This window comes from Lygodium microphyllum, unplaced genomic scaffold, assembly GCF_053477565.2.
Source record: "Lygodium microphyllum isolate KBCC unplaced genomic scaffold, Lygodium_microphyllum_v1.1.10 scaffold_35, whole genome shotgun sequence".
Taxonomy (NCBI): Eukaryota; Viridiplantae; Streptophyta; class Polypodiopsida; order Schizaeales; family Lygodiaceae; genus Lygodium; species Lygodium microphyllum.
Genome location: NW_028229518.1, coordinates 1,362,601 through 1,378,648, shown reverse-complemented (window position 1 = coordinate 1,378,648; position 16,048 = coordinate 1,362,601). Strand labels below are relative to the sequence as shown.

Below are 16,048 nucleotides of genomic sequence, written 5' to 3'. Positions count from 1 at the left end.
CTGTCCAGGGTGAGGAAATTATTGTTGTTCTTCCATGGGACGAGTGGTGGCGCCTCCAGCTAAATGATGTTGCGCATGCACATGTGACCCTTTTGCCTTTACATCCTGATGCACGAGAAAAGTTCAATGTTACTGCAGCCTGGGAGCATGCTCGCAAGATGGATGGAAAACCTTATGGTTATCATAACATGATTTTCAGCTGGATAGACACACGATCTGACAATTATCCACCTCCACTTGATGCTCATCTGGTGACCATCTTTACCTAGTTTTTGATAAATTACCCCATTTCAGCCATGTCATGAAATAGTTTTGTTCATATTTTTCCTTTTAGCAGTTTTCCTCGTCAGGAACCCTGATTTTCACCCTAGAAACCTTACAAGAGAAGAATTAGTTGTGAGGCTTACCATATAATTTGTAATATTGAATGTTTTTTCATATTTTAGCAGTAGCATTTGCAATTATTATTTCATGCTGTGTGCGTGATCAGGTCATGTCAGTCATGACCATGTGGACAAGGGTACAACCTGACTATGCTGCAAATATGTGGAATGAAGCTCTTAACAAACGTCTGGGAACAAAGGTACTTTTGCATGTCCAGCATGCTTGCTTCTAATTCAACAATTCAACATCCTATCAATTTATGGTTACAAATGATAGTATCTGTACATGAGATGAGCTACACATTGATGCAGCCCATAAGTTTTTGAGTGATGAACGCTGGTTTCTGTCAATTACAGGGCTTAGATCTTCCAAGCATTTTGTTGGAAAGTGAGCAGAAAGGTGTATCTTTCGATGATTTGCTAGCCATGCCAGAGGCTGATGACTGGATCTATAGTGATGGGAAATCAACATCTTGTGTGGCTTTCATTCTCTCTATGTATAAAGCAGCTGGCCTTTTTGGGCCACTCTCGAATTCTATACAAGTGACAGAATTCACGGTCACATCTCTTCTCCTTTAACTCCTTTTTATAGAATGATAAGGCAGTTTTCTGATATATGTTCTGAAAGTGCAGTTTGGGTATGCATTTATTTGTTTTGATTAGTGGGGGTTATGATACTGCTTCTAGACAGGCAGAGATCGATGATAGAAAGTATTTTGTGTTGAAGCATTTTTAACGTTTCTTGTAGGAAGAGGGGATGGACAGCTTGTCCTGGTCATAGTTGTGCTTTATCATTCACTAATATGCTAGTATGTGCTTATTGATACCTGCCGGACTGTGACTGGTTTCATTACATCTTACTTTGTTGCTAAGTTTGTCATGCCAGAATGCAAGGGTTTTTAGGAGTACAATTTTAATAATCTAAGCTGAGTCTTTAAAATTGTAGTTTCATATTTTGATCATTTGAATGACGCAAAAGTAGTATTGTTGTATTTAAGGGGCCAAGTTTTCATCATAGCTCAGAAATCCCCATTCTCAATGAGGATATTTTGCTGTTTGAGATGCAATGGTTGTTGAGAAACCCTTCACCTGCGTTTTGCGTTTTGCCTTTAGGGTTTCACAGTGGACAGCCCCAAAAAGGGGCTGGGTGCCCATAGTGGGGCACCACCCTAGATAGCCGGCATCCTCCCTCCGGGCGCCACCCCAGACAGTCTCTTGCCTATTTATAGGTCGCCTTTGTCACTCATTCTTCACATTTGATTCATGTAGTCTGTCACCTCTTCTCTCCAGCCTCTCCATTGCCCTCACACCCCTTTAGGAGGACATTACAGGTCATGGTTCGTGGCTGTCTTCATCATCTTCCTTGTGCTATGGCACCCTTGTTCCCTTGTATCACATTCACTCCACGATTCAGATCTTCATCATTCCATTCATTATAGTTTCTTTTTTCTTCTCTTCTCTTCTTAGTGTTTGTCGAGTTCACTCTGTGTTCCTCCTTGCAAACCCTATTGTCTCGTTGGTACGTCGTCTTTTGACATGGTATCAGAGTTGGATCTGCTCAAATAATGGCAAAGATCCTCCACTCTTGTGAAGGCAAAGACTATTGGTGGATTCGACATCCACTTCTCTTCTTCTTTTTCTTAGTGTTTTCCGAGTTTACTCTGTGTTTCTCTCCACAAACTCTATTGTCTTGCTGGTACGCCGTCTTTTGACATGGTAAGATGACGTACCATCGAGATAGCATGGTTTGCAGGGAGAAACACAAAATAAACTCCACAAACACTGACAAAAGAAAAAAAGAGAGAAGAAACTCTGATGAATGGAGTGATGAAGATTTGAATCATGGAGTGAATGTGATACGGGTGTGAGGGTAGTGGAGAGGTTGGAGAGAAGAGATGACAGATTGAATGAATCAACTGTGAAGAATAAGTGACAAGAGGCAGCCTATAAATAGACAAGAGTTTGTCTAGGATTGTGTCCGAAGGGAGAATGCTGGCTGTTTAGGGTGGTGTCCCATTGTGGGTGCCCAACTCCTTTTTGGGGGTGTCCACTGTGAAACCCTAAACAAAAAATGCAAAACACAGGTTAAGGGTTTCTCAACATCCCATCTTAGGCTCAAAAAGGAGAATAAGAGAAGAGTGAGGTGGAGAATGCAGGGTTACATGCCGAAGAATGCTCATGTAGTAGGTGTCACTTGGATAGTGTCCCTCGTGGGAAAATTGCTCACTTGCCCAAGCGCTCTAGTATAAAGATGATGAAATTATGCAATGCATAGGAGAAATGTTGAACTTTGTGTGGTGTTGAGAACCATAAGAATATGCCCATGCTCAATCTTGGGAGTTGGCTCCATGTTGACCAAGTGACCAAGGCAAGAAGAAGACGTGGAAGAAGGTATAGAGGATCCCTAAGATCCAAGATTTCCACCTGAAAGGTAACCTGCAGTAAAGAATAGTAGTAGACAGAGTGAAGTGGAGAACTCGAAACTCAACCCTTGGAGAGAAGCCACTAGCTCTGTGCATCCATGCGGGAAGGAATACGAAGGCCTTGTCACCAAGTTGCGGCTGAATCTCCAAGGCCCTGATCTAGGTAGATCCTCGAGATCTTGGGTATCAATAGGTGAGATGACCGTTGGAAGGAAGCCACCCTATCCAAGGGTAAAAGAAGAATGTAAAAGGTCATGGGAGAAGATTGCCGCTGGCATTGTGACAATCTCCAGGAGGTCGTAGCACCAATCGATTCTCCATGTGCTCGAAAGGACTTAGTGCACATCGGATGAGTCTTATTGCCTTAAGCATAGTACTCTGATAGCCGATGTAGAACAATCTTTGTGGCCCAGAAAAGAGAGGTGTCACAGGTAGTGCTAGGTGGGAGACGCATATACTCCCGGGGGGCGAGGAGCAAAGGTCAAAGTCGGCAAGCATCGGTGGTGTGTTCGATGATGCCACAATAGCACCCAGTAGATTGGTCTTGGTCATCTGTTGGTAAAGAAGCCATGGATACCAATGTGCCTTGTTGAAGAAGGAAGAGGTTAGCCACGAACCATGAACCGCAATGTCTGTCTCAAGGGGTGTGAGGGAAGTGCGAAGCATGAACCGCAATGTCCACCTCAAGGGTGGGAGAGTAGTGGAAGGGCTGGAAGTGAATTGCTACTAGGAGGAGGATGCTACCAGTAGTAAGATGTTGCAGCCAGCAATCAAGAGTAGCCGCCGGCTGACTTGGAAGAGCGGCCAGCTGCAAACGCAGCTTTTAGTAGTAGAAGTAGGTGTTGGAATGTCGTCAGTAGTTAGGAAGTGCTGCCAGTTGACTAGGCTAAGCCACTGGCGGACTGGGCAGAACTGCCAGCAAAAAAACGCAGGGTACAACAATATGGTGGAGCCACCAGTTGAAGGGAGGAGCCGTCAGCTGAGGAGGAGGATCTGCTAGCTGGAAACGCAAGTTCCAGCAGATCAGAAAGAGTTTTTGGGTTGCAAAGAACAGCCGCCAGTAGATTGGCTGAGCCACCAATAGCAGGGGGGAGCCGCCAACTGTCAGTAGGCTGAAATGCAGGTAGAAAACAGCAAGTGCAGTGTAGGGCAGCTGCTAGGTAAGGTGTTGATGCAGCAGCAGAAGAAGAGAATTGGATGCCGAACGCACTACCGGTCTTTGCCTTCATTGGAGTGGAGGATTGAGCTCTAATACCATGTCAAAAGACAATGTACCAGCGAGACAATAGGGTTTGCCGAGTTCACTCTGTGTTCATCCCCGCAAACCCTACTGTCTTGCTGGTACGTCGTCCTTTGACAATGGTGGTTGGAGCAAGAGTCTGGAGAGAACCAAGCTTGTGAACTCTGCCATGTAGGCTCCCTAATATTTGGTGACTGCTGCATGTTGAGAGATTTGGTGAAGTGGAGCTCTTCAGAGAAATGGGCAGGTAGTAGGAATGCTTGCAACCTGCACCGCTGAACAGATGCTCTATTAGTAATTGCTGCTGTTGGAAAAAGCAAACATGTATCATGATATGAGGAAATGAACCCTAGGAATCAGAACTTGTAGCACCGAGGACTAATAGAGTGCACAGACTATATGAATGAGGATGACCAAAACAAGAATGCTCAGAGAATATAATAAGAATGAACTAGATGAATGGATGAACTCAACAAAAAAACCACATATATCAGGTGTGGTACAATGGATGCTTAAGGAACTCAATAGCTATTATCTCTTTATGAAGGAGCTCAGGGATGATGGAGGAGTTGTTTGTTGGGTATTTGACTCATGCCTCACTTACGCCTACGCTCATATGGGAGTGTCAGTGATCAGTAGGACACTGGGGCACTTTTTACTCTCGGTAGGAGAGGTTTTTTCCCCTAGACTTATAGTCTTATTGTCGTATGTGCTTATGTGCTTATGTTACACACTTATGGGCACTTAGTGTGTGTCGGGTGTGAACACCCCCTACAACCCTAAGGTTGAAGGGTTGTACTTTGTACTTTCTGGTTACACTCTTTCAGTCTATTCTCTTGGGTGTCGTGCTTCACTCTGTCTCTCACTCTCACACTGTCTACTGAATCTCAGCTGCACCTCGATCCTTCCATCTCACATTTGGTATCAGAGCAGTCTGTTGTTTGCAGTCTGCAGCCCACGCCAGTTCGCCAGCCCCCGTCAGTTTCGCCCTAAACTGCTTGTGCAGTCGCCAGCTGGCCTGGGCGCCGCCTGCCTCCAGCACGTTTGCCTCCAGCAAGTCGGCCTCCAGCACGTCCGCCAGCTGCAGGCGCAGTCGCCACCAATCTACAGGGCGACGCCAGCTCCAGCGCCGCCAGCGCGCCACCTATCAGCACCGCCAGTTGCAGGCGCCACCTCCTCAGCCCAGCGCGCCACCCGTCAATCGCAGCTGCCGCCTCCTCGCGCGCTGCCAGTCCCAGTCCCTGCGCGCGCCACCTGCCTGCGCGCGCCATCTGCACCAGCGCGCCCCGTACCTGCGCGTGCTGAAGCTGATTCTGCAGACACTGCCAGTCCAGGCGCCGCCTCCTGTATCTACAGCTGCTCGCCACCCACCAGGTTCGCCAACCTGTTCCTGAGCGCAGACGCTGCCTCGAGATCCGTGCACGTCGTCAGTTACCTGAAATCATTCTGTAGAGGTAAAATTTTGCATTTTTTAATTCAAACACAGGAGTTCGTGTAGAAGCAGGGTCAGTTTTCTGCCTTGGGACACGTGCCTGTGTCTGTGACAGACACATTGAGTGCACATTCTGGGTTATGTGTGACAAATTTTGGCAGAAATTTTGGGGATTTTAATATTACAGTGTTGCTGAGCACTGTTTGCACCTTGGGAAGCGTGCATTAAAAGACAGTTTTTGACAGAGTACGCCCTTGCACATTAATTGCAGAAGTGTGTTTGCTGCAATTTCTGAAAATTTGCAGATTTCCAGTCCTTACTGCTTTGACATTGCTCATTTGTCTTTGGAAATTTGTCATCATGGCAAATCAGGGAGGTGATGTATTTACGTATGTATCCAAGTAAGACAGATTGGACGGAAACAATTACTCGCTATGGTCATTCATGATGAAGAATGTATTAGTGGCCAAGAATTTATGGAATTATGTCAGTGGAGAGGAAACTCGACCGGGAGTTGTAGCTCCGTTACTCCTTCCCATGGCGCACGTTGTCAACGTGGACCTCAGCCCGCTCCACCTCAGCCACTTCCTCCAAGAACTGCAGCTCAAAAAGCTTGGGATACACGTGATGCACAGGCCTTGTCGCTGATTGCTCTGGCAATTCAGCAGTCCATCATCCCTCACATTCGTTCAACATCTTCTTCACGAGATGCATGGTTGACTTTGGAGCATATGTTTGCAGGAAAGAATGAGACTCGGATCTCTTTCTTGAAGAAAGAGTTGGAGACTTTGAAGATGAATGAGGGTGATTCTATGCAGGATCACTTGAATAAGATTCAGGACTTGAGGGAGCAGCTCATGAATGTAGATGAGTATTTTTCGGATGCACAGTTGATATCCACTACCTTGAATTCCTTACCTCCTTCGTACTTGTCTTTTCATACTGCATTGAACCTCACCATGAGGATTGCTGAGCACCCACTCACTTTTATTCAGCTGGTTAGTTTGCTTCTAGAGGAGGAGCAAACACGGAAAAATAGTGGTGTGGATGCTATAGTCTCTGAGCAGGCTTTTGTGGCAAGACAGAAAGGCAAAAACAGCAAGGTGAAAAATGCTCCACAGAGTTCTGGCACTTCGGGCACATCGCAGAATCAGACACAAGGGGGGACGCAAGCTAAAAAAGGAAAATGTCATTATTGTAAGAAGCCCGGCCACTATATCACTGAGTGCATGAAGCGCATTGCCAAAGAGAAGGAGCCAGGAATGTCTGTTTCTACTACTCCTTCCACTGCTAATGAGTCCGCGTCCTTTGTTGTGGACAGGGACTATTGTTTTTACACTTGCAGTTATGACATCTCTTGGGCCGATAGAGCACTTAGCTCTACAGAGGATGCTGACACTTGGTTCTTTGATAGTGGTGCTTCTAGACATATTACATCTCGCAGAGATTTGTTTGCTTCAGTTAGTGCACCTCCCGTTGGGAAATCTGTACAGTGTGCCAATAATGCATTATACCCTGTTCGTGGTATTGGGGAGATTTAGCTCATAGCCATTGATGGCTCTATTCTCCGCCTGCAGGATGCTTTGTTTGTGCCTGGAATCAAGAAGAATTTGCTTTCTCTTTCTTCTTTGGCACGTTGTGGTTTGCAGGTCACATTTGATGATGACCGTTGCATGGTTAGAGATAAAGAACGCATGACTTTGGTCTTGACAGGATCTTTGTGTCATGGTTTATATGAGTTGGATGCTCTCACAGTAGATCAGTCGGCATACTTGACATCCACTCTTACTCCTGCTATGCTACAGGCGGAGTTATGGCATGCTCGTTTGGGGCATGTAAACTTTGGCAGCTTGATGCTTTTGCAGCGTACTCAGATGCTGGATGGCTTACCTCTCTTGGAGAGACCTCCTGAGCACTTACGCGAGGGATGCATTTTGGGAAAAATACATCGTTTCTCATTTCCCCATGATGTTGCTTTCAGAGCAACAACCAGATTGCAATTGGTGCATTCAGATGTCTGTGGGCCTATGCAAACCATGTCATTGGGCGGTTGCTATTATTTTGTGACATTCATAGATGACTTTACACGTTTTTGCTGGGTCTATTGTTTGAAAAAGAAGTCAGAAGTGTATGATGCATTTTTGGCTTTCAGTGCACTTGTTGAAAATCAATTTGGATGCAAGATTAAGACTCTCCGTTCGGAGCGAGGGGGCAATACATGTCCTCTATGCTGAATTCCTTTTTGCAGCAGAAAGGCATAGTCCATCAGTACACTACTGCCTATACTCCACAGCAGAATGGGGTAGCAGAGAGGAAGAATCGGTTACTCATGGAGATGGCCAGATGTATGCTGAAGGCAAAGAGCTTGCCTCATAGTTTTTGGATGGAAGCAGTCATGTGTGTTTGCCATATTTTGAACAGATGCCCTACCAAAGCCTTGAAGACCATCACACCTTTTGAGGCTTGGAACAGCCGTAAACCTTCTGTTGGTCACTTTCATACCTTTGGGTGTCTTGCCTATGCCCATATTCCACAAGTACTTAGAAAAAAGTTGGACAACAAGGCTGTTAAGTGCATTTTTATGGGATATAGCAATGAGAGCAAAGGCCATAGACTCTATGATCCCGTTACAAAGAAGGTTTTTGTCAGCAGGGATGTTGTTTTTGATGAAAAATCAGAATTATCCTTGGCTGGTTTGGACACACATCAGGCTGCACGTGATGTTTTTGAAGGGCTGCTGCCCATTACTGTTGGTTATTCAGCTGGAGCTTCAGAAAATGAACCTAATGTTCAGCCAGCTGCTCCTATTGAAAGTGCAGAAATTTAGCCATTGGCTGATCGGAATATTCAGCATCATGCTGAAACTGAAATTCAGCAAGAGCTTGCACACAGTCAGGATGCTAGACAGTTACCTAGATGGTATTTGCAGACTATGCAAGATAGTCCTTTGGATGCACCCATGGCTGGTCGTACTAGAAGGCAAACTCGTTTGCATGATTCAGCACATACCATGGAGTTTGTTATGGCAGCAAGTACTTTTGATAATGAAGAGCCTGCCAGGTCTATGATTGCTTTGGCTGCACATTATGGTTGGACAGTGCATCAGCTAGATATCAAGACTGCATTTTTACATGGGGAACTTCAGGAGGAAGTTTATGTACAGCAGCCCATTGGTTTTGCAGTTGAAGGCTCAGAACATTTGGTATGCAAGCTCAAAAAGGCACTATATGGTTTGAAACAAGCTCCTAGAGCTTGGTATGCAAAAATAGATGCTTTCTTGCTTGGTCAGGGGTTTCTAAACAGCTCATCTGAGTCTATCCTTTACGTATGTAAAGAAGGGGGATCTATGCTGATTATATGTCTTTATGTTGATGACCTTTTGCTCATTGGAACACATGCTGATCAGATTTCAGCATTCAAAAAAAATTTGCAGCAAACTTTTGACATGTCTGACTTGGGAGTTTTGCATTACTACTTGGGCATCCAGTTCATACATGATGCTCGAGGTATTGGGCTATCTCAGTCAAGGTATATTGGGCAGCTTCTTGAGAAGTTTGGCTTACAGGATTGCAAGCCAGTTTGTACCCCCATGGAACCTGGACTGAAACTGTCATTACACGATGACAGTGATTTGTTTGATATACATACATATGCTCCTGCAGTTGGATGTCTTATCTATCTATGCAACACTAGGCCGGACATACAGTTTGCAGTTTCAGTTTTGAGCAGGTATATGCATCAGCCACGTATGTCACATTGGCAAGCTGTCAAGCGTGTTTTTCGTTACTTGCAGGGTACTCGATCTCTTGGGTTTGCTTTATGCCAAGGGGGGACCACTGCAGTTACATGCTTACAGTGATTTTGATTGGGCTGGTGATTATGATACACGTCACTCCAGGGGGGTTTGTTGGGTATTTGACTCACGCCTCACTTACGCCTACGCTCATATGGGAGTGTCGGTGATCAGTAGGACACTGGGGCACTTTTTACTCTCGGTAGGAGAGGTTTTTTCCCCCAGACTTATAGTCTTATTGTCGTATGTGCTTATGTGCTTATGTTACACACTTATGGGCACTTAGTGTGTGTTGGGTGTGAACACCCCCTACAACCCTAAGGTTTAAGGGTTGTACTTTGTACTTTCTGGTTACACTCTTTCAGTCTATTCTCTTGGGTGTCGTGCTTTACTCTCTCTCTCACTCTCACACTGTCTACTGAATCTCAGCTGCACCTCGATCCTTCCATCTCACATTGTTTGTACTCTTGATGGATTCTGAATGCGGCAAACTGCAAACTTGATTCCAAAAGGTGAAGGAAATGGTTTGGGCAGCAGCGTGGCTGCAAAATGCAGCCAAACACAGTGGTTCTTGGAGTAGAGGATTGTCACTGAGGCTGAGGAAGGCAGTGCAGACGTGAAACCCCAGCAGCTTTCTGAGTGGCGAAGGATGCTGAGGCTGAAATGCAGAAGTGAATGCTGTTGCAGCAGCATTGAGGATGCTGCAAAGCGCAGTTGGCTTGGGAGGAAGCAAATGCCAGGGCAGAACTGCAAAACACACGAAGGATGAAAAAGGCCGGCAAGAAAGTGGCTTGATATAATGGCAATCAGCAACAGATGATGACAACAGTGGCAGAATCAGTTTCCCTCTTTTTGACATGTAGGAATGGTGATGATGATGGCAGTCAAAAGGGCAGCACATTGATTTGCCTTAAAATTCTAGTCAAGAGAGAACAAGATAGCCACGAAACGTTTCACCCCTCAAAACTTTGCGTTTCAGCACAATACATCTGACCTTTGGGTAGGTCCTTGTGCAGTGTAAGTTGCTACATAACTTTACGGTTCTCCAAGCTAGTAGATTGCTAACTACAAAGTTGCTATGTGCCTCAGGCCTCAGCCAAGGCAACAAAGAGCAATCAAAGATCCCTATGGCCTAGCAACTAGGCTATAGCCTTTATCGTTGGGCTTAAAGATGAGGAGCTATACAAGGCTATAATTGGTACCTTCTTGAGCTTGGGTAAGTCAAATCTAAGTGGAGTATTTGATGAAGCTATTAGTGTAGATGACATGCTTAAAGAAAGAAGCAAGAGCAAGGCCCAAGCTTCTGGTGTGATTAGTCTCTAGAGCGAAAGAGGAAAGGAGAAGGAATCGAGCTTTATTGTAAGATGTGGCCGATCTCAAGCTTCTGGTGTGATTAGTCTCTAGAGTGAAAGAGGAAAGGAGAAGGAATTGAGCTTTATCGTAAGATGTGGCCGATCTCAAGCAAGAATTAATGAGGATAGGTGAAAGCCTTAAACCTAGCCAGATCTGTAGACCAATGTTAAATGCGTCTATTGTGGTGGTAGTCACTGTCAGAATGGCCAGGGCCTAGGAATATAATATGTAGCAATTGTGAATGTTATGGCATCATGCAACTATTTGTGGAGGACCCAGGAAGCTGCCCTATACCAATCCTTATGCTAATAATCCGCATCTAGCAAATAAAGGAATTCATTACGGACAGGGTGTCCCACTAGCTTTACTTGCACCACTCGATCAGAGACCCATAGCACCTAAAGCTGACACCAACTCATCAGGAAGACCAAGGTCACTTGGACCAATCTTAACTCCTGGTGATGTTTTTGCACACGTGGAAGAACCACAAGATGAAGAGTACTATGTGAGCCCTTATGTCACTTGCATTGAAGAGGGCCATGTAGTTGCAAAACCCATTTTGGTGATGGTCTTAGGACAAGGATGTGGAAGATGAATGATGCAACTTAGAGGGGAAATATCTTTGGCATTGGGGTTAGTTGGGCATAATCCTCTTTATCTTCTGCTCTAGCACATGGTTTCTATTACCTTCCCATTACAGCTTTCTGCATCTGAGATATTATTTCATTCAGTTCTTTCTCCTCTTAACTCCTAGTTGTTTAACACTTGTATCTAAATGTGGGAATTGAATTGCTTTTCAGATAAATCTTCACTATTGATGATTGACTGATCTTATCATGTGAATTAGTAGGTTGTGCAAATTGGTGAAGATTGATTGCTTTTTGAGCTAAGGTTTTTATTTCTGTAATTTTTATTTAACAGATCAGAGATGCATACATGCTGAAAATTTTTGAGGATGATGTGTCTCGATTACCTTCCTGGTGTAACATTGAAAACGATGAGCCTCGCTTATACTGTCAGCTGCTTGGAGAATACCTGATGGAATTTCCAGGCTACAACTCGATAGAGCCTTACGCTCACATGAATGAGAAATGTCCAAGCTTGCCACCTGATTATTTGAGGCCTGACATGTGTTAGGCATGCATTTTGTTGCAGCTCAAACTGGCTTTGTATTCTTTGAAGGAGGCTTGGCAAAAGTGCCTGCATATAACTGCTGATTTATGGTATACGTAACATTTCAATATGGTGCAATAGTAGTAATCTGACAATCACTCTTGTAAAATTTTGTACATTATTACTAAAAATTGGTCAAAGCATTTGAATTAAACGGATTACTAATCAAGTCTGCTACAAGGGCATTATGTCACGACTTGGGTCTGTTTGTTGTGACTGCAATTACCTGCAGGACCACAAGCCTTTTTGGGCACACTTACTAAACCAGTCAGATCCTTCAGTCTTGGGCTCTGTTCACAAGAAAGCTTTTTGGAGATCAGTACAAATATCTTAGTTAAAATTAACATGTTTTATTTATACATTTGTGGGTTTGTAACCTTTACTCACAAATATGGAAAAGTATCTAACATTGCCTTTCACTTGGCAAGACACTTCTACCTATGAATTTGAAAGCTTTTGAAACATCTACCTTTCACTTGGAATGCTTTAGAACAACTGCTGTTTACTAGGTATTCCAAATATCCTATTAACACAAGGAAACGGGAGGAAGAAGGAATTGCTACTAGTCAGGTGAGACTTAAAATTTGGAACTTCACTAGTTTTACATGAGGTTAAAGGATCTTTGTTTGGAAGATTGTATTGATGTTGTATTTATATTAGCTATGGTCTCTTTGTATGTTGAAATCGACAAATGACAGTTGGATAATTGCGTTAGTTGTGATAGAACACAATAAGGCCCATTCTTCCATGCCATTTTTTGAGTCCTCCATTTAAAGTGACATTCAAAACACATTCTTTGTAATATCAGGACTATGGAGAAAGGTCTCAACCACAAAACAATTGTTCACCCTTTTGTTAGTTGCATTGGGTAAATAAAAATAATCTTTTTTTCATAGAAATTAATGTAACATATATTTCAAGGTTGTAAGATCAAATGGGGGGGGGTGGGGGGGGAGTTCATCTCTTTTTTTTTTTTTGGGTTGGAAACAATAGCATAAGAAGACAATGCACTTATAGGTATACTGCTAAGCAAATTGGGGTTGTAGCGAGGAAGAATAATGTCATTGAACATTCTAGGCCTATATTGAATTATACTAACCTTTCAAATGCGTATTGAGTTGAAGTTGTGAATACATTAGTGTATCTCATGAATAGATTCCCTTTAGAAGCACATAGTATCACTCAAGAAGAGCCATATATAGATTAAATACCAAATGTATGTCATCTTACAGTTGCATACACGTATATTGACAATGCAATTTAGCTACTAGGTGCAAAAATTTCATCCATCCCCTTGGATCGAATTTCCATGTAAAAAGGTGCTTAGAATTTATTCATTGGAAAATGGGAAATTTTATTCTTCATAAAATTTATTCATTGTGAAAAGTTATTCTTAGAATGTCAATAGAATCTAGTCCAACTACTAGCTATAAACAAAATCAAACAATGATTTGACTTTGCAAAATTAAAGAGAGGAAATAGAAGTATAGCTTGGCTTTACTCATTTTGTCCTTTTGGGTTGAAAGAAGAAATATGAGCTTATTATGAGTATGCTTGTGGTTACTTTGTATGTGTATAGGTATGCATGCATGAATGTACGCATGGGGGGGTGTATTGTATGTGTATGTATGTATGTGTGTGTATATGATGAATGCATGAATAGGTGAAATGTTGTTTGTTATATAGTCCAATCTCATAGCAAGAGTTAAGGTTGGAATTTATGCATAGTATATATATACCAACAAAAAGAACAATTTTAACGATCATTAAAATTGACATTGCCAAGTAGGATGTAGTAGTCATTATGGTACTTAAGTGTTCTCATGCAATGTTTGAATTGACAACCACACCTTTGCTTGTAAGTAAATCAATAATGATATTGAAGTGCTTGTTGATCCTTTCCCAATGGAAATAGCTGTCTAGAATTAGGACTTTTTGTCCTTTGCTAGAGGCATCATCAATATACAACACCACACCGACTCCTACATCTTAGCCTAACCAAGTAGCACAAACCCCTCGTGTCTTTTGGACATCTAGTTTTTATATTAAGGCACTTTAACTTGTGTTTGGGTGTTGGTATTTGTTTGTGGGTGTGGATGTGAGTCTAAGTGTTCTCGTATGCATGGAGGTGGATTTCCATGCCTTATCTTAGTGTTTATTGGACATACCAATAAGCAACTCTTAGAAAGAGCTTTCAATTTTAGCATTTGCTTGATAGTGATTGCAAGGGATGCGAGAAGGGACGGGGGAGCCAATATTAGAAATTGAAGTCTAGAGAGGACATAGTGGCTATTCAAGTCTTAAGAACAATGGTGTGTTGCAAAGTCTTTATAGCATACTTCAATGTTTCACCAAGTAGATGTTTGCAAAATGTGTTATTTCAAATTAGCTATGCCCTTAACAATTTGGCCTTTTAGAAAAAACAAAGCTAGTGGCTCTTTACTTTCCTATCATATGGCATATTTGTTGTGTGTTATTTAGAGAGTAGTATTCATCATGTTTTTTGTTAGCCTTTATGTTGCATTTGGATGTAATTACTTTTAGTTTTCACCTTTATGATTAATGAATGCTAGTACTCTGATGCTAAAATATTGAACTTGATTTTATAGTTAAATTTAAGCTCTAGCTCGTGGGTGTGCTTTATACCATGTGCTTATGTACTTGCTTAAGGTTTATAGATAGCCCACTAATTCTAATATTGAACTTGATTTTATAGTTAAATTTAAGCTCTAGCTCGTGGGTGTGCTTTATACCATGTGCTTATGTACTTGCTTAAGGTTTATAGATAGCCCACTAATTCTAATATGTCCTTTGCCCATTTGCTATGCCTAAAACTCTTTATATTCCATGTGCAGGATAGTGAAGACTTTTTGCTTCAAGTAGGTTTCCAAAGGTTGACGCCTCCACTATAAAGATAGGGGTGGATCCACGGGGGATTCACTAGTAGTAATAAGGAGACGTCACCTGCGTGCAAGAAATATATGAAAATACCCCTAATCTACCCCCTATTTATGGGACCTTACCTTATAAAATGTACATTCCTTCCCTTAAATAACCCCCCTCCTTTACACTCATGTGGTACCATACGATAAACCTTAGTGGACCCCCCGAGGGTGGATCCTTGTACATTGGTGGGGAGAAATGAGATTTTGGACATAGTGGGAAGTTGTCTTCACTTGTTCAAGAAAGTATCTAAAAAGTGAAGGCATACCATGTGAGACAGAATTTTGTAGAAAGCTTGCATTGCCATTAGGATGTCTACTAGGATGGGCCTTTCATGTATGAAGTAGCCTAGATTTACCTCTTATCAAGTAGGAGATATCTTAGGGCATTAAAGTGCCTCACATTGTAGCCCTTTTGGTTGCAAGAATTTTAAGAAACATGTATACTTTAGTCATTCCTCTATCCATAGTTTTTGTCCTTATTTCATACACTTACACTATATTGAAGATTATATAATTAATATTCATTATTTTTTTAAAAAATTAGGCATTTTATAGATATTTCAATTGCATTGAGCACATCAATGAAAATAGATTTATAACATGATCAGCCATGCCTATAGGTACATTGCCTCTCTTTATGAATCAATGTTCAAAAGCATATAGTATTTTTATAAAAATAATGTAGGCATTGTTGTATTAGATACACAAGTTCATTTTGCAATAAATATTTTCTTGTTTTCATGCTTATTCTATGGAGTTTATGTTTTTTGAATGTTTGGATGAATTTAATGAAACTATCGTGATGATTGATATCAGAAAACGTAGTGCATATTGGTACTGCCAAGTATTTATTATTATTATTTATTTTTTTCATTTAAATATTTTTAATTTATATTTCTTATACTTTCTTTTTTGATTCAATGTTAACCAATATAAATTTTTATATTGATTAGAGAAGAGACATGGAATATCAACTCAAACAGACAATGCTTTAAATTTAAAAATAAAATACAATGATAATAAAAACATTATAAATCATATTTTTCAATATGATCTTTTTCTTTCTCTCTCTGCCTCTCTTTCTATTTCTCTCTCTTGTTATTTGGTTTTTTAAAACATTAGCTACGATGAACAAGGTGTTAAATATAGTAATTATTGGATATGTTTGCAAGTGCTTTGCTTTGAGTACAAATTTATAGTTTGCTTGAAATTTGTAGAGACAAAGTTGAACTTTATAGATAATATTATGATGACAAGTACAAGATGCATAGATGTTGATAATGAATATCTTGGCAAAATGATTTTG

At 41.8% G+C, this 16,048-nt stretch overlaps 1 protein-coding gene across 1 annotated transcript in view; it reads left to right on the top strand.

The window, feature by feature from the left end:
* LOC148009169 (uncharacterized) overlaps positions 1-12,097 on the top strand; it is a 53,873-nt gene extending 41,776 nt beyond the window's left edge. The window contains exons 4-7 of the mRNA XM_087673738.1: positions 9-251; positions 491-583; positions 741-941; positions 11,546-12,097. Coding sequence (XP_087529864.1) covers positions 9-251; positions 491-583; positions 741-941; positions 11,546-11,761 — 753 coding nt within the window. The 3' untranslated portion in view covers positions 11,762-12,097. The remainder of the gene's footprint in view (positions 1-8; positions 252-490; positions 584-740; positions 942-11,545) is intronic.
* The last annotated feature ends 3,951 nt before the right edge of the window (positions 12,098-16,048 follow it).